Source organism: Phaethon aethereus (genome assembly GCF_964289735.1).
Source record: "Phaethon aethereus genome assembly, chromosome: 10".
In the NCBI taxonomy this organism is placed as follows: Eukaryota; Metazoa; Chordata; class Aves; order Phaethontiformes; family Phaethontidae; genus Phaethon; species Phaethon aethereus.
The window spans coordinates 3,762,205-3,785,879 of NC_138586.1; the positions used below are offsets into that span (position 1 = coordinate 3,762,205).

Below are 23,675 nucleotides of genomic sequence, written 5' to 3' on the forward strand. Positions count from 1 at the left end.
ATGCTGTGAAGGGTACGTTGATGTTCTTCTGTGTATGCTCTCTTACGTATGTGAGCACATCACATTTAGGTTGGTTGGCTGGGAGACGGAACACATGTAGTTGTAATAGTGGTTTCTGTTCTGATATGGAATGAAAAAGGACCTGGTGAAATTTTTCAGGGAAGAAAAAATGTGAGCACAAGCAGGCAAGCAACTCTCTCTATTCCACCATAGCCCAGTACTTTAAAATGTTGCATGGGATCTTATGGACCAGATCTTCTTTTTGTTGTTTCTCATGCTTTTCACCAGCAAATGGAGCATTCATGGGAATTGTCTTGGTGCTTGGAATATTTCTTATAATGGGGTGGGAATATCTGGAATTTACGGCTGTAAGTAATGTGGACGATGGAAACTTTACTGCTGGAAATAATAGGAAAAAACCTGCTCTGAATTGTGTGTGTCTCATTCCCACAAAAATGAAGTTTTATCAAATTATGTTAACTAGCTCTAACTTTAAAGGTGAGGCTTATGAGGTATTGGGATGAGTTGATGACTTTGGAAAATAGGCTTTCTGAGCGATCAGACATTGGCAGCTTCAAATTTACTGCCATGGTTAGAGAGGATAGAGAAGATTAATGGGAAATAAACTGATCTTGATATAATTTTATTTTAATATTTAGTGTATTTTTAAAGAAGTTATTTAAATAAAATACCTCAAGGCTTGTATAATTATATTGTAGAATAATATAGACTGTTTCTTGCATGACTGAATAAAAAAATGAGTTCTTACTTTATAATTCACTTTCCTGTCCTCTTGCATTGTCAGTGATAACAGTGGTGATAACCTAAATACAGTGATAAATAGTCCTGGCCATTCCAAGTAATTGGTCTTTTTGAGGAGCAAACACTTTTTGAAAAAAAGGAGGCGGAGAGTATTTTTTTGGAGGGGAAATATTCACTTGAAGCTTTTTAAAAATTATTTATTAATGTTGCAACTTCCCCTCAAATACACTAATAAGAATGAAATGGTTCCTGATTTTTTTTTTCTTGGAGGCAAGGAAATATTTCCAGCTATAAAGGGACTTCCCCTGCTGATCTTCTAAGGTACTTGGAACAGCATGTTCTGATAGTGTCCAGCCAAGTAATTCCCTGAAAACATCATGGGCTTTGTTTTGTTTCTTTCTTTCTTTCTCCCATTATTATTTTCTCTTAAAGTTTTGAGGTTTTGTGTTTTTTTTCACTGAATGTGTTGTGAAAAGAAGATTACTTCTCCCTGTCTGCTATCTGTTGCTGCTTTTCTGTCTTCCTCTTCATATGACATTTCTTTGTTCATATTATTTGCAGAAATAAAGGAAGCAAACTGTCCAGGCAAATTATCCAAACTGCTGTTGTTTGTGGTGGTGTAGCTGATGATCTAAACATTCTGAGGAGAGTCATGCTGGGCTTTTCCAGCCCTCCTCTTCCAGTCTCTGTGCTTCAGGACCTCTTTTTAGGACTTGATTGGCCTCATTGCCTTGCACAATAAATAGGTCTGATGTGGTGAGGGTACCAGAGAGTGCGTGTGTGTGTTTCATCTCTTATGGTGACTTGCTTTGAGTTTGAGGGAAAGAGATACTTCCCTGAGGAGGAAGAAGCTGAAAGGACCAAATGAGTGTCATCCTTTTCAGGCAGAAGAGTGCGCAGACTGGGTGTTCATACCTTGCATCAGGGTGCTGTTGCTTCTGTATCTGGGATGTGCCGTGGACTGCTGCCTCAGAAACTGGGCAGATGGAGCTGGCAGACAAAGTGAGTTAAGAGCAGAAGGGAAGACCAGAACCAGTGTGATACCCGTTAGCAGCACCCTGGCAGATGAAGGTAGTGAGATACATGGAGCTGTTTCATACAGTCCATTGCCCTTACTTGGCTGAGAAATGGCGAAGGTGGATTTTTTGGGGGTGTGTGCTTGTGTGTTTCACAATTGGGAGGAGGGGTTTTGCCCAGCTGGCTAGAAAAAGAAGAAACAAACAGGAGCATTTTTATTACATTAGCAATGTAAAACATGGTTGACAGCTCATAACATCTGAAAGCAGCCTGAGGAAACAGGGAGACTCTAAAGGAGGCACTGGAGAGCATACAGTTTAGTCTCCTGTGTTTAAGATTAACATTATTATTCATCTGTTCTTGTTAGCTCATCTTTTACAGAGTCAACTCCTGTAGGGCAAAAGGAGTGGCCTTTATTGACAGAGTAGAAGAGTCAGCTGCCACAAGATATGCCTCCTCAAGCACCTGAGGGCACGTTATGTTGATCACAGTAAAAGGGGAGTAGCGTGGATGGGAGACCATCCTGGGTCAAAGTGCCCAGGCCATCGCCACTGTACGACATGTTCATGTGCAACATGACATTGATCCATTCACAGAGGCTGTGACATGCTCTGCTGCAAGTCCTGCCTCATCTTCCAGCGGGCACTCTAACTGGAGTTTATTGTCAGAGGTTTGGGTTGGAAAGTATGTGTTGACTTGTCTGCAGATTTGGCCTGTTATTATTCTAAAGTAACCTCTATCACCAAAACAAAAAAAGTAATAATTAACAGGCTTGTCTCTGGAAGTTTACTGTGCATAGGACCCTGCAAGAACCCTGTTAACAGCAAATTATTTGATTGCATTTTATTAGAGAGAGAATTTTAAAGGTCAAGCAATATAAACTTCATGTACAGCTATGAATTTCACCAATATAAACCCCCAGCAACCTGAAATTTTAGAGTCAGAGTAGTTTGGGTTGGAAGGGACCTTTAAAGGTCATCTAGTCCGCCCCCTCTGCAATGAGCAGCGACATCTTCAAGTAGACCAGGTTGCTCAGAGCCCCGTCCAACCTGACCTTGAATGTTTCCAGGGATGGGGCATCTACCACTTCTCTGGGCAACCTGTGTCAGTGTTGCACCACCCTCATTGTGAAAAATTTCTTGGTTCACTTGCAATAGCATTTCCGCCTGTGACAACACCAACTCAATTGCTAATATAAATATGACGCCTGTATGATGGGCTGTGGGTGCCAGAGTCACTATGCAAGAAGAAGTTTTGTGTCTGAGAGTGCTTCACTCTCACAGGTCCCCACCCAGAGCAGGCGGGCATGGATGTATGTACATGGATATACGTACATGGGCATCTGACAGGGCCTTGGGAAGCAGAATGGTGCAGCGGAAGGAAGGGTGAAGCGGTGCTTTGGACCTGCACACCAGGATGAGTCTGTGGCATTTTGAAGGCAGGCAGAGACCCAGAATCTGTGCTATAAAATTTTGAGTGATGTTAGCTTTATAAGGGGGGATTAAAAAAATCTTTTTCTCATTGAGGTGAGTCAGTATTTGCATGTGCTAAGACTAGTCATGGGAAAATAGTAACATTCCAGATGGACAGTACAGCCATCTGTTTTTCTAGAAGATGGGTCCAAGAAGCATGGAGAAGTTCTTGGACAGAGCAATCATCAAATGCAAAGGACTGACGCAGATGTGTTAAGCACTTTCTTTCCCAATTGTTTTGTTCCTGTAGTGAGGAAGTGAGCAGAGCTGTGTGCGGTGCCCTGAGGACTTCTCTCACATAGCCAAACAAACAAAGAGGGATCTCTTAACTCCCTTAATCCATTCTGGCAGTTACTGCTGGCAGTGGCTGGGATTAAATTCTCAGAGAGGTATGTACAGCTGTGTGACCCTTGTCCATGTCCCAGTTTCCTAGACCGGAATCTGTTGTACAAATCAAGGCTGAGGTGTGCTGGGGAGTTCAGTGTGCTGTGGCCCAGCCATGTTCTAAATAAGAAGCCCTGAAAACTTTATGGTATTTCATTCAGATGGGCTCCGTTTCTGAGTTTGAGAAGGTTCATCAGAAATAGGAACAGGAACTCTGCTTTTTTCTAGGTTTTTGTGTTTTTCCTCACCTTTCTGCAGCAGACTGTGGACACCCAACTCTGGCAACATGCTTAACCTTGAAGAGACTTTGATTGTGCTTCTGGGTGTAAAGAAATTTGAAAACTGAAAACATGGGAGAACTTAGCGCTCCAGAACTTGGGGAGTAGAGATCCTCAGTTCCTGAGATGGGTGTTTAATTTAAGGAGTGCTATTGGGACTGAAACAAATACTGTTCTATTCTCTTAAGGATGTTATTTTAGAAAGTGTCCTTTTCTAAAAAATAGGAATTTATGAACTGTCATTCCCATCAGTGGTATGAGGTGGTGCACCTCAATATTGATAACATATTTTGGAGTGAAATCTTGGCCCCTTTCAAAGCCTTGGAATTTTCACTATGGTCTGGGTTATGACCTTGCCCTGTCCCCCAATGGGCAGAGGATGGGAGGCATCATGAAAACATTGTTTGGCATGTTTCCATCTTGGTTTCTGACTGGATAAACCATTCATCCCAGAATATTTTGTCCTTGTTGTTTTCATCTGGGGAAGTTGTGACATGTTTTTTCTGGAATTGTCGAAATGTTCCTAGAATAGAGCTGTTGCTCACCCTTATTTTATTAATTCCATAATTTTATTTTTATTTTGCCTGGAAAATCTTGTTAAGATTGAGCTTACCTAGAAAAAGAGATGAGCAAGGAATTATAATGCCTTCAGCCATCAGCAAATACCCCATGTATAAGCTCTCTGTTGCAGTCTTGTGACTTGGTGGACCCTGTATGATGTGAACTTGATGGCTCAATCCTGTTTCTAGCGTCACTTCAGAAAATTCTTTGTTCTTAGTTGTGCCCTTCTGTGTCGGCTGTGTCATGACAGGAAGCAAAAAACACAGTGGCACCTTGCCAGCATCCCTGCCCTCCCTCCTCCAGAAAGCTTGACGAAGAGCTGCGAGTTCAGTGGATGTCCTAATACGCAGCTGCATCCTTCCTCCCCCTTGTCTCGCAGGTACTGGGGCAGTGTGAGGCATGGGTTCCCCTTTTTTGTGGCCATAGCCTTAGATACACTCACCCTTCCATGCGTGTTGCATTTATTTAAATATGATGGAGAGGCAGTTTTGAAAGTGGCATCTTTCTCAACAGTGTTATTCACCCGAGTCTTCCAGGAATATAATTATGAGCAAACATTTGTAAATGACATGCATGCTTGCCAAGCAGACAGCTCTCCAGATGCCAGTATTTTGTTATCTTCTCTCTTGGCAGTTTTTCCAGTTTATATTTCCCTCCTTCAGATTGGAATTGTTTAGGTTGTTTCCTCTAAAGAAAAAATGCTAAACGACCTCAATGTCACTTCTAGAACACAATAAGTACAATTCCAAGGTTCTGAATGTTTCTGTAAAGTTTAAAATGTCAGGTTTTATTTAGTTAGTTCAATCATCATTACATGAAAATTGGTTTCTCAGACAGTCAGCTTCCATTTGTCCTGAGGCAATGTGATGATGGTAAGAATGACATGGTAAAATTTATTTTGAGCCTGTAAAACAAAAAGCCCAAGGATCACATCCTCAGCTAGTGTAAGTCTTCTTACAGTAATTGTTAGTTCATTGATTTAGTCTTTCTAAAGAATTCAATGTCTGGCTTGTCTGACGGAAAAATTATAGCCCAAACATGCCTTTTGCAAAGGAAATTAAGGTACTGTTCTGTCAACACTCTTCCCCAAGAGTGGAAAGCATCCACATCCAAAAAATGCTTTGTATGTTAAGAGCATTATGCTTTTCTCATTTTATTTCCATATTTAAAAGGATATTTGGGATGAGTAAAGTCCTGGAATTTGAGGTTTTGTAAGCCATTATTATCTTAGATTTGCAAAAGAATTTGTTTGAATTTCATGCTGCTTCCCTGTGATTGAAATATGTTTCCCTCAAGATTAATTCTATTTAAAAATTAAATAAAGATGTATGTTTTCCTGGCTAAAAAGAAGCTTTTAAAAATCCTTCACAGATGAAAGAACCTTTTAGAACTGCTGTCTTGCCTGTATGTGGCATTGTTTCTAACTTAACCATAAAGGCTAAAACATTTTGAATTTGCATCTTTTCACATTTGCAGGAAATCAAATGTTCTTTCTCAGGAAAATACACTGTCTTATAGCAAAGGCTATCTTCCATTTTTACGCATGAAGTAGAATTTTGTCTTTGCATATTTGAGTTTCAAGCTCAATTAACTAAAGCATGTCATAGTGTAGGAGTCAGGATCTGAGCTTTGGCCAGTGTTTTGGATGTCAGAAGCCATCTTGACCAATTCATGCATTAGGAAATCGAATCCTGTCTGGGCATTGTCCTGGGCAGTCTGCTCTAGGTGACCCTGCCTGACCAGGAGGGTTGGACAAGGTGACTTCTAGAGGTCCCAACCTCAACCATTCGGTGATCAGGGAGAGGAGAGTTGGGTCATGGGGGATTTCAGTGCAGACTCTGAGTGTGCAGTTATATAGGGTCTGGGACTCCCCTGTTCAATTAGATAATGAATGTCCATATGGTCCTTTTTATCTCAGTTTTCTCATGTTGAGGCCAATAGGTCTTGTGTGTGCAGTCATTCATGTGCATATATTTATATAATACATATATATACATATATCTGTACATGCTCTTTGACTTGGGGAGGCAGGCCCTATTTCTTATCTTCACTCCTCAAAGGCAGAATACCTTTAGTCTCTTTAGAGGCTCACAAAAATCCTCAAAATTTTACTCCATAATTCCCATATCTTATCTGTTTAATCAGAAATAATGAAACATACAGCTTTATGCACATTCTTATTTCTTTGGCTGCAACATTTTGGGTGGAAAACTGGCCCTGGAAAAGATCAGAACTGGCCTCATTAATTAAAAAAGCTTTCAGGATTGTGCCCATCTAATAAAGAGTCTCTATGCTGTATAAAGCATATTGAGGCCTAATTTTTGCCTGGGGACAGCGCTTTCTAGTTTGATACAGTGAATAATCAAAATAGTTTTTTTCCCTAGGACTGAAGGTTTGGTACAGTCTTGTGATGGTGAGTAAAAAATCTTATCAAGCAATGATCTAGCTGTGGATTGAGCTTTGGTCTGCAAGTTTAGAGTTTTTTTTGCTGCTTCAGCTTTACCACAGATACAAGCACTTGTGGGACTGATGAAAAACATGAATGCAGGGCTTTACTCTCCCTTGGTCACTAGGATAACCCTATAGATAATTGGATCCATGTGCAAAGACTTTGTGCAGAGCTCATCTTGCTGTAGTTCTGTGCATGATCACTGTTGTCCGTTTTCCCCTCCCTTCAGATAAGGGGCATTTAAGCCTTGGACATCTAATCTTCCTCCCTAAATAGACATGTGAATGCAGTACCTCATCCTGTGGTCTTGCCTCCCTCCTCTTTCACTCGCTGACTCCGCACTCTGCAAATGAAAGTTCTCAGAAGTGATGTTTTCCAAAAGCTGCTTTCACGTTTGGCCACGTGATCTAACTGGTAAAACAGCTAATGTCTGGGCTATAAGAGGAATAATTCAAATTTAATCAAAACATTTCAAATGTAATCCCACCACGGCATTTCTCATCCCTGGTCTTAATGGGCTTTCTCTCTTCCTAAAAGCATGATGAATCTGTTGTGAACAAAACCAAAGCAGTATCTGTCTATGGATAGAGGTGGTTTGAGGGGCCTTGCACCTCTGCTTGTATAAAGCAACATCACCCCCTTGGCTTAGCTGAAATGATGATGATTTACAGCTGAGAATCTGGTCTGTATTTGAATAGGGTGAATACATTTAGATTCATTTACATTCACAATAGAGTGAATACATCTACATTTGAATAGAGTGAAAACTATAGACTCTGAGGGGGATGGTGTGCTTGGAAGAGACAGGACACCATGCTGTTACTTCTGCAGACATTCCAAAATATGTGAAAAATTAAAAATAAAAATCCCCTCTAGTGAACATAAAGGCTGCACTGTAAATACTTAAATTGTAAGACAAGAAAAAAGCAACATTGGCAAACCTCAACATTATTAGAAACAGGCCCTTGTTGCCTTTTGAGAGTTAAGATATGTTTCCTTAGGTTTTCCACTAACTTTACTTTGACTGTTAGACCCTGATTGAATAAAATAATTAATGTGATTGATAGTGTGAGGGTGGGGTGAAAAGGTGACTCATGATTTCCTCTTGGAAGTGGTCTGTGTGTTGAGCCCTAGCAGAGAGGTTACCGGAGACACAAATAAGCCAGAATGATTTCAGTGTCCCTGATGGGGTTTAGAGTTCCAGCTGGCTGAGATGGTTTTTCTGGTACATCGTAAAGAAATTAAGCCTGGCAGGAGAGGAGCAGCGCTGGAACTAGAGTGGTTCTCCAGCACTTAGAGGTGGAGCACTGTGCTCTAAGACTAGCTGGAATTTGATGTCAAGTTAATGTTTGAGTTCTCAACACCTCTCAAACTTCTTTTCCTGGGAGACAAGCAGACTGTTTCTCACAATAGAAGACCTTGGGAAGTTTCTGTCTTCTCAGATGATGGGAGGCTTGAAGTTCTCACAGCAATTCCTAAATGTTCATAGAGAATCTCCATCTTTAAAGGAACTCGAATCTGAATCCCTGCTGTTTTACCCAGAATGTGACTTCAAATACATAACTGCAAATCAAACAGCTTGTGTTCTCTGGAAAAGTGTTGTGAGGCTGGACACTGTGAATGTTCCTATGGCTGGTGGTAGTCATTGCACAAGATAAGTGGGACCTTATTGGGATTTGCTAGGATTTCTAAACTAGTAAATCAGGAGGGTAATTTCTCAGTGATGGCACTGACTCATCTGTTTGCCATCACTGACCTTTGTTCAATTCCTAGTAACTTGATGATTTTCTAAATAGACAGTTCTACAGAGCCTGTTTTTTCTTTATATATGTATATGATCCCCTTGAAGATAAGGAATCCCATATGATCCTTAATGAACTACCATCCATTCTGATACGCACCCTGATCTTTGTAATAACTTTATTTGAACTGATGAAGATGCAGGTCTGTTAGCAGTGAATTTTGAGACAAAATGATTTAGGGTCTTCTGTTTGCCATATTGACTTTCTCTGTTTTCTGACAGTTGACTAACATCTTTGTCTTAGGCTGCGCATCAGGCAGATGTAATGTTAGTGTTTAACAAAGGAATTTGTCTGAAACGAAGTAGTGAATTCAAATCAGTATATCTGTATCACATAGGGAAAACCAAAAATAAGCTCAATAAATGCAGTGAAAGTGCTATGGAAATAAACAGCATGATGTAAATAAGAAAAAAAGTTTCTCATTAGGTGTTTCCAAGCAAGAGGCCTCTTAAGCATCTAAACAATTTAAGGACAGATATGAAACTGACTGCACTTCAACTGGGATAAAATCACGACAGGGTAAAGAATTTGGACTGTACCCTGGCAGGCTGGCTCCTCCCGAGGAGCCAAAGGCTTTTGTCAATATATCGATCTGACTGAATCTGCTCTGGTCTCTGTTTTGGGTTGAAACAGAAGAAAACGCTGGATCATGATAGAGAAAACCTTGAAAGTGCTTGTGAGGTTGGAGTCACTTGCCTTTGACATCAAGGTATGTATAGAGGTACCTCCCAGACTGAATGAGGCACAAAGAAAGGGTATCTACAGCCTTGACGTTAAGTAGCCAAGTAATTTTGGTCATATTTAGGGGGTGCTCTGCGATCTGCAAGACTGACTAGTGTCAATGGAGAACACTGAGCAGTTAGCAACTTGCCATCAGGCTTTTTGTTCCTTTTGGCCTTTTTCCTCCCCAGAGGAAGCACAATTACAGTTACATTGTCTCCAAGTCTATGTCTGTCTGTTCCCCTCTTCCCTCAACAATGCATTACTACTGACCAAGTCCAACCCACTTGGTAAACGGGTAGATGTCTTGGTGAAACTACATGTGCCATGAAAACGGGCAGTTCAGTGGGAGCAGGATACTTGGGAAAAGGCTTATCCTTTATTAGATATCAGAGTGCCCGCAAGAGAGGGAGATACCAGAAAGCAAGCTTCCTAAACAGATCTGTGAGTTATGGAAGTAGTTTTCTTCAATTAGAATCAAAATTCCTTCTGAAACATGTTGAGTTGATAACAGGATGTGGGGAAGAAAAGCGAAGGTGAGAACATAATGAAAGAACATAATAGAAAGGAGGGTGCCTGGTTAAAGCGTGAATTAAAGTGAATTCATGGATAGAGTGGCCATCATTTGGCATCATCAGCTGCAGAGATGGCATATTAGTCACACAGTTACCCTTAAAAAGCTTACCCTTTAGCACCTAATATGATTACTTAAATTTCAAAAACTTCTTGAAGTTTTGACGTAAGTAGAAGGAAAGAGGCTTATCCAACGATGTTTTATTCATTTCAGTCCTCTAACATTTCGCCTCTAAAATTAGGCAAAATAAGAGCTAACCTGCATAGAGGGAAAAGCGCGTGCTTGATTGCCTGGCAGATAGACAACTGTGACTTTGCTGAAATATCTTACTTTGGAAATCACTGTTGTGAGTTTTCAGTTTCATCACTCAAAACTGAAGAAACTTATCTCGTGTGCTGATAACTTTATTGCTAAATTAACATCTTCCCAAGATAAGGTTTTAAAAGATTTTTTTTTTTTTTTAGAAATAGAAGCTGCTGTTTATTTTCAAGATCTGTAAATAAAATTCTTTCTGATAGTTTCTGTGAATTTATGAGAGATGATCCACTGATTTGGCTGAGTCATAAAAGTGCTTTTATCATTCAGAAGCAAAACGAATGCTGCTGTGTCACTTTTGATGCAACATTTTTTCATAGCTCAGAATGTGAACTCCTAGGCAAGCAGTGAGATTCCTTAAAATGAGAAGGTGGTTGGTTGTTCAGACTGTCAAACTGGCATCACATATTTTGGGTTCTCTCTCTTCCCTGGTCACAGGTGTTTTGCTCCTTAGCAGCATTTTCTGTATTACTCTCGTTGGCTGCAGCTGGCAACATTGGTGACTTTTTTGACCACTGTGATGGGTGCTGGCATTTATCCTCACTTCATAACACTTTGCTGCCCTGACAACTGCTAGCACCCAGACAGTACTAGACGCTGGTGTTACTCTCCTGTCTGCAGCTCTCACCCAGTCTGGGCAACGAGTGGAAGGAGTGAGCTATACCAGAAGGCTCAAGGAGTAGCCTGATGGGAAGGCTTTTTTCTAGAGCTTGTAGATGAGAGATCTGATAAAGTTCTGATGGCGTTAAAGCCCTATGGTTCTCTGCAAGGTATTGGGCATATCTCTGTATTGCTAAAAGGCGAATGCTGTCTGTTTTATGTGATCTTAGGCTGATCTTTGCCAGAAAGAATGTCCAGATTGGAATTTAAGAGTCTGACCCGTGTCCTGTTGGAACTGAGAGACTCCATTGACTTTGACTTATGTAGGCTCAGAAAAAGTAGGCTCAGAAGAGTTGGGTTGTGCTGGCTAGTACAAAATTTCTATTTAAAAAAAATTAATTTCAAAATCCAAAATTTTATATATTACAAGTCATCTGATAGTTAAAGAGGCTTGCGTCTTATGATCAGGATTTGATATACAAGTTTACAGTTCCTGTTTTTATTTTGAGGCAAACCTATAGTACAGAATGGCGTGGCATATATCACAAATCCAAAACTGTATCTGGGAGGTTACAATGGCTACTTCGTGCACTGTTATCCCAGGCATTAAGGGTTTTTTTGCTTTAAGCAAATAGGTGGGGAAGAACACCTCAAGGTGCTGTCTGAAAAAGATGAGGAGGCTGGGAGAAGAAGATAAAGGATTTTTATCTTCAAGAAAGTATCTGAGATAAATGCCGCAATTAGTAGATATCAGAATCTAGGCTGAAACCAAACCCTGCTGGAAAAGGGATGGGGAAAGGAGGAATTTGTTGCTAAAGAGGCTTATGCTCTTTAATGTTGTGGTTTGGACTTAACACTTTTTAATCTTTAAAGTCTGTGTATTGCCATTGGCCAAGGAAGAAATATCTCCTTTCAACTAAAACAAATCACCTCCAGCTTAATCTGAATTTTCACTCCAATGTTTCTTAGATGACCTGACTTTGTTTTTGCCACACGATGCCCTATGTAATAACAAAAAACCACCATAATGTGATAACGGAAAAAAGGGGTGACTTTGCTTAAATCTACCTAACATTCTTTTGTAAACGGCATATTCCCCTCCTCATAAAAGGCAGCAATGAAAAATTCAGTCTACATCAGTTACCAGCCCCTTGAGACACAGCATAATGTCAGTTAGGACAAGCCTAGAAAGGTCATGGCTTCTGAGCCAAAATGATGCTTATTATCAGGCAAAGAAAATAGCTGCCTCCCCAGCCAGAGGTGAACAGTCAGGCATACAGACCTGGGAATTGTTTATTCCGCAGCAATCCAAGTGCCGAATACTTCAGTGTTGTGAAAAATTGTGCGTGAAGTTTTCCAACCTCCTTTTCTTATTGTTTTTACTTCCCATCTTAGGAAACTAGTTCAAGAACTTGATTCAAAAACATGTTTTGAGGAAGCATTAAAAAAACATAGCTAGATGGTGGGTGGCCTTTTAGTCTGAGCTATGAGTGGACTTATAGCCCATGTCTGACCTCAAGCACATTAGTGTGTGCCTGGAAGTGATGTCAGGAAGTCGCTCTAAACTGAGTCTTCAAACTTGGCCATCCCTCTGTTACTTGCATTTAATGCAGAGACATTTCCACTGCTTTGGTAGATTGCTCTTCGCAGAAGTAGATTTAGCTGGCTTATACCACCTGTTTCTCAAAAGAACTGTACATTCAGTTTTTCTTGAAAATGCCCTCAATTTCTTCCCTTTCCACTGGAGAAAAAAGGGCATGTGGTCTGAGATGCCTGGACTGCTGGCAGCCTGTTTTGAGTGGTTACGACTTGCTAAGTAACACTCCCAAGTCAACCATTACAGCACACGTGCAGACTAACTGCTCATGTGTGATGAGTCTGGCTTGTCTGGGGTCCTTCCCCGTATGCTGTGTATCCCCTTGCTGTCATACACATTCAAATATAGTGATTTTGAACTCATTCATGATTGATTTTATTAAATACGAAGGAACAAATTTGTAATGTCCTTATTCCTGCTGGTGGGCAGCTCATCCAACAAAAGCTCTTTTGATGTCTATGCTCACAGTAGTAAGTGTTGAATATTGTCTAGCCTTAAGTAATATATCTATTATATCTACCTGTTTTTCATGGAGCATCACTATCTCAAAATCACAGTAAATCCGTGTAAAAGCATTTTACAAGAAAACTTTGGGTTAGTGGCCCAAAAATGGTGTCTTTTCTGATGGAAAACAATTACTTTTTTCAAGAAATTGAAATATATAAATTTTTAGCCAATTAAAATGATGCTTTGATTAAATTATTCTCCCCAGATTATGTCAAACTTATAGCAGCTTTGGTGTGGCAGAGAATGAAATTCCATAGAGACTGGAATTGTGAGTGAGATGTGGAAGAAACAAGATATTCCAGAAAAGGTGGTAACATTAACCAACCAAAAGTCATCTCAGACTGCTCAGTGTCTGTGTTCACTAAACCAACAATAATATTTGGGAAATTTTAACTTCAGATCACCAGTTAATACTTTTTAAAAATTTCACATAAAATAACCTCTAAAATAGTTGTATTCTAGGTTTTAAGAGAGGTGGCAAGGTAATGACTGTAAATTGCCCTTTGAAAGAACAGGGGAGTGTAGACACCTAGCTGAGAGAACAAGACTGTTTCCTGAGGTGAATCTAGTCCTAAGAATGGCATCTCTGATTGCTGCTCACGAGGAAAAATAACACAAATTGTAGTACTGAATTTAGAGAAGGGAACAGGTAACTATGGGGAGAAGGGAGGAGAAAAAGGCTGTTGTCTGGTAAGTTCAGTGAGGAAAAAATGTTGTCTTCAAACAAGACGACTTTTCTCTGAAAACAAAGTATTACAAATGTGCTGCAGTTCTGTAGAATGTTGATCTAAAGCATCACAAACTAAGATAGTGCTGCAAGAGATGGCATGATACACTTCTAAGAGGGTCCTGGGAGAACAGAAAGTCTTTCACCATAGTCCTGAGTGATTTCTGGGATGAAGTGGCAGAGGACTCTAAGAGCTTCAGTAAACACTTTGTTACTGAAGTTGAGGAAAAGGTCAGCCCTACGGCACAGCATTTGTACCCTTTCCAGCAACTGTCAGCATTCTGGATGAGAGCAGCTGTAGTGCTTGCTCCAAGGGTCAGGTGAAATCTAGAGGTAGCCAAGATACACACCATGTTGCCCAATGTTTAGGTTTTTTTTTTTTTTTTCTTCCAAAACATTGATTCGGATCCTCCCCAAATACATGTGTCCTGTAGGCAGGGTAAGGCTGATACCCATGGCCTTCACTGAGTATTAGTCACCACTAGCCCCAAACTGAAAATGGAAAAAAAGAACACTATAAAAGTGCCTGTGATGCATTTGGTTTTGTAAGAGGATTTATTGGAGAGGGAGGAGGGGGAAGAAGCATTTCTCAATCCCCAAATAAGTTTTCTTTACACAGGGCAGGAGCAAACTGGCATACTCTTCCCCTTGCATATGTACAGTTGGGTTTCTTTTTTAAGCAATATTGGGCATTATCTTGCTCTCAGGAACTGATGTTGCTGGTCAATGGGCATGTTGTTTACGGAGGAATTACACATCCTGAGCTCAGGGTGTACAGACAGAAACCTGTGGGCTAAATCGTGCTTTTGTTGATTTACGTGGTATAGCAGCACTGATGATGGTCACTTCCTGATGTCAGCATATCTGACCCTGGTTTTCTTTTGATGGATGTTTCTCTGAGAACTGTCCTCTGAGGGGTTAGAGCTATACCACAGGGTATGATTGTAACTTAAGGCTCCTCTTTTTTCACTCCATAGGTAGAGTTTTTTCAGGCATAACAGGGTTGCAAAAGGCTTTTTGTATGATTGAAGAATCTAGCACAGTTGGACTCAGTTATCTTTTTTAGGGCTAATTGCAATTGCCTTGACAAACAGCCTGATCTGGAGAGGGTTTCTACAAACATGCCAGCACAGCTGGGATTTATTATAGGATAGACAACCTCTTCTACTTCTTCAACTACACAACCTCAAAATAAGTGCTGTCTTTGATACCTTCCTTTAGATGAGGTTGGTTCATAGTTAGCTGTAGCCAAAGCTGAATTTTTCCATCCATATTCAGAAAGAATTGTCCTTCCCCTTGCTTCCCTACGTTGACCTCACTGTCTATAGGAGTAGACTCGGTATGAGGGTGGGAGAAGAGAAGAAAATGGAAAGAGTTCTCATAATTCTGACATAATTTAAGGGAATGGTGGGTGTACTGGGCTTAAGTAGATCAGTCTGACAGAACCAAAGAAAATGCCTGTCTCTGTAGGTGTTGTGTGCAGGCAAAGGTAGATTATTTTTCATGTTAGGGCTGGGTTCTTTAAAGGGTGCTGAAGAAAGTAAGCTCTAAATGCTACTGAATCCTTTGAAAATCTTAGTCGCAAACATAATTGTTGCTTTTTTCTTCTTCCCTTTCCCTGAATCTTTGTTTTTCTATCTGAGCCACCTGGCAGACCCTAATCCATTAAAAAATAAGCTTTCCTTTTTCTCAGACAACAGAGATGTCTCATAATGTTTTACAGTGTAGCTTCAGTTAATGTCTGTGAAGACACATAGCTAATTAATTTATCATTTGAATGTCTTTCTCCCTATTTATAACCAATATTGCATATTTTTTAGTTCATGTATATTCGTAATACTTATGCCAAGAGATGAGTCTTCAGAGCTGAGGGGAACTTTTTCTTTTAGCTAAATGACTCAAAGATTCAAAGTAGCCACAGCAATCTGAAGTTAATGCATATAGTTAATCAGTTGTCTCCTGTGCTTTTCTCTGGTGCTTCTGGTCTCAAATAAAACCCATCCTTTCTCTCTCTTGGTGTTTTGTTTGTTTGTTTTTTTTTTTTAATTAGGGACTCATGACAGGGCAACATACAAACCATTTCATAGCTCCAGTGAAATGGATGTTTGTTGTCTCCCATGGTTCACATTGTTTTGAGATTTCCTAAGGAAGATATGTTGTAGCAAGGAAAAGTTAAGTTGCCATCTTTCATATTTTTACTACAGTCCAAACATTTTTGTATCTTGACTGCAATTTATCAGACCTAAGCAGATCATTGTTAGTCTGGTGGTATAGAATGTATTATAAAAATGTATTGTGTCATATACAGTAACATGTACCAGCTTGATTTCCTTCTACCATACGGTGGAACAGATCTTGTGACTAAGATAGGAGCAGTAGATCTGATATAGTTAGGCTTCCATAAAACTTTGGCAATGTCTGATCTGTCTCTCCAAAGTATGAAAACTTGTATTAATTCAAATTTCTGTAATGGGGATGCATAGCTGATGAAATAAATGACTTGGAGCGCTCTCAAGCTGGCACTGTATCGATGGAGTTCTGCAGAAATCTCCCTAGTCTGGTATTCTTCAGTATTTTCATTTGGATGAGAGTCCAGAAAGGCATGTACGGGAAGCTGTAGGACACAGACTGGGATACGATTGCAAGCCAGTTGACAGGGTTGAGAATTCAAACTTATCTTGATGTCTTGGGAAAATAGTATGTAATAAACAGGATGAAATTCAGCATCACTTCGTCAATGCAACCAAGTACAATGCTTTGGTATTAAGCGACTTTCTGGCTCGGTTAGGGAGAAAGAATGACCAGGCAGCAAGTCCATAGAATAGGATTAGAGGGTGGATCACAGTCTTGAACACAAGTTAAATATGTGAAGTTCAAGTGAAACAGACAGAAGAATGGTACCGCAGCTTCAGTAAGCGAGAGCATCAAGGTCTGCTCCGCATTGCTAAAGCCTCATTTAGAGCATAGTGTCTGGATTTGGGCACCACGCTTCGCCAGTGGTACAAAACATGAAGAATCAGTTATTAAGATTAGAGGGGAGAGACTTGTTAGAGGTTTGTAGGTTATATAAGGGGTTGCTGTAGAGAGGAAAAGTAACTGACCTCTCTGTTCGCTGAAGTGTTGGGCTTGTAGAGCAGCTCAGTAATGCACTTCTTTGCTGATCAGTGGAGGAAGCATGTGGACTTTCCCTCGTGGGCTGTGATAATGCAGGTTAGAGAAGCTTCAGTCACAAGTAGGTTAGGGACAGCCAATTTGGACACTAGGCAAGTGTTGGGACTGACTAACCTGTCAAGGTCTCTCCCATTGTTTTTTCCTGTGATCTCACGCTGAGTTTCTCATCTCCAGACTGCTCAGTGTTCTCCCAGTCTGCTCATTAACCAGTTCATTTACTTACTCCACTGCAAAGAGATGAACCAATTAAAATCAGAAAAAGGGATTTGTGAGCCACTTTATTTCTCACAGCATCAGTGGCTGAGTAACACTAAATGTCAGATATTTCAAGCCTATGCAGTGCAGCAAGGCTAGGTGGTGACACAAATAGACTTCTGTCATGCAAATGAAAGTCTGGTATGAAAATAAGAGCATCAGGGTTTTCAGCAGAACCATAAGCCCCTGCAACCTCTTACCTTACTTTCAGACTCTGTACAGCCTAATTATAGCTCTGCAGATGTTGTTTATTTTATTATGCACATGCGTAAGGGGAGAACTGGGAGAGCTCTGCATTTTTGGATGGTGGAATTATCCCTGTGGGCACAAATAATACAACAACGGCTTTTATTAGCAGTGTTGTATCAGAAATAGTGTGGCTATTATATGTTAATGATATATAATAAGACCCAGTATCCTCCTTTAAACTTTTTCTTGGAAATGTGAAGATACTTGTGAAGATACTTCTCTCTCTCTCTCTCTCTCTCTCTCTCTCTCTCTCTCTCTCTCTCTCTTTTTTTTTTTTACAGCACAGATGATGCAGGCTGATCCTGAGAAAAGGGATTAGGGTTAAAACACTGTGTTAGCAAAGGAGGTAGTTCTAGTGGACTCGGAACCCAAGTGCTTAAGTGCTAAGTTTGCAAGGGAGAGAAGGCACCAGGTTTCCTGACGTGCCTGGGCCACATCTCACGTCAGTCTCTCTTCCTTATAATTTCTCTGATAGTAATTGGCTTGGCTCTCAACTATCCTAAATTATTACTGCTGGGACCATTATTGGAAAAGTGATTTTTAAGAAAAATTTTTTTTACATGCTTGGGGCAACCAAAAATGCTTAAAGATCCTCACAAGCACTGCAGAATAATATATTTAAATAACACATTTCTAACTGTGTTGGGGGAAGTGTGGCTTAGATAGCTAATTCCATCACAAAAGTATTCCTTAGAATTTTCTATACTGCATAAGTGGTGAAGAGCAAAAAAGCCCAGAAGAGAGCAAACAGATGAAATTAGCTATAGCTTGCATCTGAGTATTATTGTGCATGTCATCTGAGCCACACAGTGACAGTCATCTTAGAAGCTGTTGTAATGGCTGTAATTAATGACAAGAGAACCAGAGCTAATGTCATTTTCTTACACTGTTCTTTAGTCTCAGAAGTCCAGGGCTCTTAGGCAGTTTAATAACAAAGGGTTTATTGAGCAGGATCCTGAAGAATTTAGTGACTATGGTGGAAACAGGGAGGTGCTGTTTCTAAGGTCTGCTGTTCCATGTTTGTTTTGGACCTCAGCAGCCAGCAAATGCTAATCTCATCCATAAGTTTTGGCAGTTGACACATGCTGCTCTCTGTTTTTTCTCTGAGGACTGTGTGAGATGCGAGACACACTTCAATTAAAAAATGACAGTTTAATGTGGTTATTTTTAGCAAAGCAAACCAAATAACAGAAGATATTTGCAGTACATGGTAGTGCTTAATTTCTTGCAAAACCAATGAAAGTTTTGCCTTCCTCTAGTCATAGAAAAGTTTGGGCAATATTAAGCCTGAAGACTCAATTTATCCCTTGTTTATTACGCTAACAAAATAACATTTTGAAAGGGGAAAAACAAACCAGAAATTATTACTGCCAGAGGTGCATGGAAATAGAATATGGAACTTGAGTCTACCCAAGCTGGGTTTGGAATGTGTGCTACCACCATGAAGGCCAAGTAGTCAACTGATGTCAACCCCTGCAACAGGCAACTGAGTGACTGGGCAACTTACATCAGCTGAAGTGCTAACCTGAAGTTCTTGTTGCCATCCTATATCAGAGCATACGGGCAGATGGAATTAATCTGTCCATGATGCAGAGGAGTATCTTGTACATGGTCAATGTTCCGCGTAGGCACCATTTGTTATTCAGAATTTTATTAAGGTCTGTTAATAAGCTTTGAAATTTCTCTAAGTGAAGACACATATAAGAAATACTGACAGAAGAACAGTGTCATATAATGATCAGTTACTTGTTTCACAAGAGGCATTTAAAATTTCTACAAATTGTTATTTAATGATAAAAATCTCATGCCAAAACTATAATTTTCTTAAAGAAAACAACAGCAACTCCATGCATTATATACAGTGAGCTGACTTCAGGCTGCCATCTGCTAAACCAGCCCAGGAATATAGGCTTTCAACTCAGCACCGAGGTGGTTCTTTTCTCTCAACGTAAGTTCAGCTGGCACTGATTTGTCACAGTCCCATCAAAGGAAAAACAAACTAGAAATGACTGAGAGGTTTTGACATGCCCGTGATGCGTAGCCAGGCTTGGATTGCAATCTTGGTATTTTGTGATCATCATCTATAATTATCAAAGGGTGATGAGAATCCATGAGGTAAGGAGCACAGCTCCTTATTCTGCTGCTGATAACAAACTGGAAAGACTACAGTAAATTTGGGGTCTCCTGCCACTTTGAGGCAAGAGGGAGTTATTTATTCTACGTTTCTAATACCTGGATATAAGATCATTTCTTTCCCAAGATGTTGAAATACAGGGTTATTCTCATACTGTGTCATAAGCAATCACTGGATCGAAACAGGTAGGTTCCGTATCAATTACTAGTTCCATATCAATTACCAGTTCTGTATCAATTACCAGTCAGATTACCAGTTTTCTGAAGTGTTGCTTGGGAGGTTCTCTCTGGGACTATGAGGCCACATACATATCCGTTCAGCAGAACATTGTCTACCAAGGATTTCTTGGTGACAAACACAATACTGCTGCAAAATGTATTCCTGTGGCTTTCCCATGTTCAATGATACTTAGGGGTGCTCCTTTTAGTGCCTTGTTCTGCAGGCTATAAAGATGCAGCAAGGGGCAAGCTAGTGAGGAGCAGGGAGTCATCACAGGAAGACCCAACTATGCTTTGGTTAGAATCTGCATGTAAATAGAGATGGAGCCAGGAAAGCAATGGGAGAGGAAGAATGAGTGGCTCTAATAAGAGCCAGATAAATGAGAAGGATGAGACCCAGAGAATGAGGCATATTTCACTCACAGATGTGTATTCTCTGCCGCCTTTGGTGCTCAGTGGCAGGATTCATTGCAGTAACTCATGCAGTTGCAGGAGGAGGGTTTCCAGTATGTCAGCCAAGGGAGTAGCAATGAAGGAAGAGGAGCTTAGAGTTCTGCTGTCAGTAGCATCACTTCCTGCTGCTTTTCTTTACTGTTTTGTCAAAGCCTTTCCCCATAATGCTTCCTCCTCCTTTCACTTACTTTCAGTTTATTAACTGCCCCAATGCCAAATAAATCTTCCCAATGTTGAATTCATTCCAGTCCTCAAAGACCACCTTCAGCTGGGGGGGGAGTGGGGGGAGGCAAATCCTGATGTTTAGATAGGGCAACACAATGTACTTTTAAAAACTTAAATAATCCTATATACCCTGACTTTCAAATATACTTGGTGCCAGAAGGCTTTTGAACTTCCTGGTATAGAAACTCCACGCTTCAATGGGAATGTGATGCAGAACAAGTGTGGAGAAGAATATCTGGAAGGATGCTGTGATCATTTCTGGAGTGGAGTGTCCAGTAATCTCTGGTTTGCTTTGTTAGGACCTGTGTGAAGACCCACACCTGTTTGTGAATGGAATCAGCTCCCATGACTTACACCAGGGCATCTTGGGGAACTGCTGGTTTGTGGCTGCATGCTCCTGCTTGGCTCTGAGGAAGACCCTCTGGCAGCAGGTAGGTGATAAATGTGTTTGTGCATGTGATAAAGCTAATGACTTTGGTTTTTTCCCTGCCTATCAGCCAGTGTTTTTCTTTCTAGGACTTATGTGCCTCTGATGAGAATTTTAGTGGATTCAAATATTCCATTTCTTTAGAAGTTCATTGTTCATGTTATGAGACCTTCTCACTCCACAGTCCCATTGAGCACCAAAGAAGAGATGTAGCAAAGCCAGAGAGTGCAATAGGTTCTGTTTGTCTTTCTCTGCAGATCAATTTGAATTTTACTTTCCTAGATGATTCTTTGAAGTGGGACTGTATTTGACTCTACCAAATTCATCCTCTTTTTTCACTGCTTCATCTATTTAAGATCTACTGCTCATGAAGCTGAATACCAGCATAGTGCAAGCTCCAGGGCAGTCTGCCCTCTGAATGAATCTTAACATAGTGCATTTGGTGATCTTTCCCTTGCGTGGTTTCTAGGTGATTCCAGACTTTAACGAACAAGAATGGGACCCTAAAAACCCAGAGAAACATGCTGGAATTTTCCGTTTCCGTTTCTGGTGCTTTGGAGAATGGACAGAGGTGGTTGTTGATGATCTGCTGCCAACAATGGATGGGAAGTTGATCTACTGCCGTTCCAATGTGAAAAATGAATTCTGGAGTGCATTATTGGAGAAAGCTTATGCAAAGTATGAGCTAGTTCGTTGTCCTTTTAGTCCTCAGTGCTGTCCCTTCTACCCATCTGTTTGTCTTTCAACTCTTATCGTACTTCCCATAGGTTTTAGGTTTGCTGCTAGTAGAGAACCTAAAAAAGATTAAAAACTCCTCCTTTAATCTGCGTGGCGGAAATGAATCATAAAAGTTCAATATACTCTACTTCAGCAGCCCAAAGCCTTAAGTATCACTACACTCCTAGAAACCCAGCAAAGGTTTATCTGCAATCTGCTGTGTTGTTTTGTGCTGTTTTTTCTTTGGTGAGACGCAAACATATTACCTACATTCAAGCCAAATTAGAGCACTTCTAATAGCCACTTGGTGACTGAGAATATTCTGTGTTACCTTCAGGCTGGCTGGATCTTACGAAGCCCTAGATGGAGGTAGCGCTGCAGATGCAATTGTGGATTTCACTGGAGCAGTGGCAGAATCTATTGATTTGGTACAGGGCAAATATGGTGAGATTATTTCTGAGCAGATGAAGCTGTTTGAAGACTTGCTGAAAGTGCATAAAAGAGGCGGGTTGATCAGCTGTTCCATTACGGTATGTATAGAGAGCTGGATTTTAAGAGTTAATTTATGGAAAAAATACCATTATTAGTATAAGTTTATTGAGTATATCCTTCATTTGTATGCTTTGGAAAAGCTTCATATGGAAAAAGCTAGCAAGTTGGCAATGCTGTCAGCCAAGTACAACTCTGTGAGCCACTAAATACAATCACAAAACCACAAAGTCATTTGTGCTGCCACTTCTCTGTGGATCTGAAATGCTATTCTTTCTAGATGGTCGCAGTTGTGTATTGACCTGAGGTTAATCCACCCAGAATGCCCTAATTTACAGGTCAGATGGCAGTGTTTGATTTCTCAATTTCTTAGGGAAGTCTGTTTACAGAAAACAGTTCTGCTGGCACTGAGCTGCTGAGACTTCTTGACTTTGGTTGTGATGATGCAGTGATCTCATCAGTGTAACACAGAAGCTGAGCTGAAAGGCTGAGCTCACTTGGTTATTCAGGTAGTGCTGTTTGTTAATAAGACTTCCCGTTAGAATTAACCAGCAAAACTTGCCTACACTGGCTAATGTGAAGCAGCTAACTCAGGTGCCTACATTAAGAGGCCATGACCCTGAAGTTCCTTTAGTCACTGGAGAGATGATGGCTTCCCCAAGGGTGATACAGGGTTGCCTTCTGTGGAAGCTTTACCTCTCTCCATTTGCTTGAGGCGCTAGAAGGCAGATGAGTAGCAGCTCCCAAAGGGTGCTTGTTATATACTTCACAAACCACAGGCAGACAAGGGCCTTGCACAGCCCCTTCCCATGGAGGGAAACCAGTGACAACTAGGCTTAACTCGCCTTCCATCAAAGTCTGCAGTGTCAGGCCATGACTGGGTAGCACTGAAATTCTCACCTTGTCTGAAGCTGTTACCGCACGTAGAGGGCTAACAAACTGCCACCTGAATACTTCCTAGAAGATTGCTTTTAAATGATTTTTGAAGTCCAGCCTTCAGGAAACGGATCATTCTCTGGACATTGCAGGGTTGGCATCTAGGTGCACTTCAGCATCTTACTCCCATACTCTCTGCTTCCAATTTAAGACCTTAGCTAAGGCTAATCTTATGTGGACTTAGTTAAATCACTTTAAAACTTTGCTTTAATTTTCCTGTCTGTGAAATGAAGATGATGTTACTGTAGCACTTAACTATTTCATACCTGTACTGTAAGTCCTAAATCCACAGTAAACTGGTGGGTCACTGGATCATCACAGGAAGTATTCAAAAAACGTGTAGACGTGGCACTTCAGGATATGGTTTAGTGGGCATGGTGATGTTGGGTTGATGGTTGGACTTGATGATCTTAAAGGTCTTTTCCAACCTTAATGATTCTGTGATCCCCAAGTGTTGGTTCATTCAGAAATTCTTGCGAGTATCATGGTAGCTGTGTGGTTGTCTAAAACAACAGAAAATCAGCCATGTTTGGAGGTGCCTGAAACATTATCTGTTTAGCTGTCCCTGGCCATGCACTGCCCTGCACTAGTGCCATGGTACCAAAGAGGACCACGTGGTACCTTCTGGGAGATGAA

The 23,675-nt window shown here is 40.6% G+C and overlaps 1 protein-coding gene across 1 annotated transcript in view; it reads left to right on the forward strand.

The window, feature by feature from the left end:
* The window catches only part of CAPN6 (calpain 6), a gene marked incomplete at its 3' end in the record, with an annotated part of 56,190 nt that overhangs the window by 11,721 nt on the left and 20,794 nt on the right, over nt 1-23,675 (forward strand). Inside the window, exons 2-4 of the mRNA XM_082003970.1 lie at nt 20,770-20,901; nt 21,367-21,575; nt 21,952-22,144. Of these exons, the coding sequence (XP_081860096.1) occupies nt 20,770-20,901; nt 21,367-21,575; nt 21,952-22,144 (534 nt within the window). The remainder of the gene's footprint in view (nt 1-20,769; nt 20,902-21,366; nt 21,576-21,951; nt 22,145-23,675) is intronic.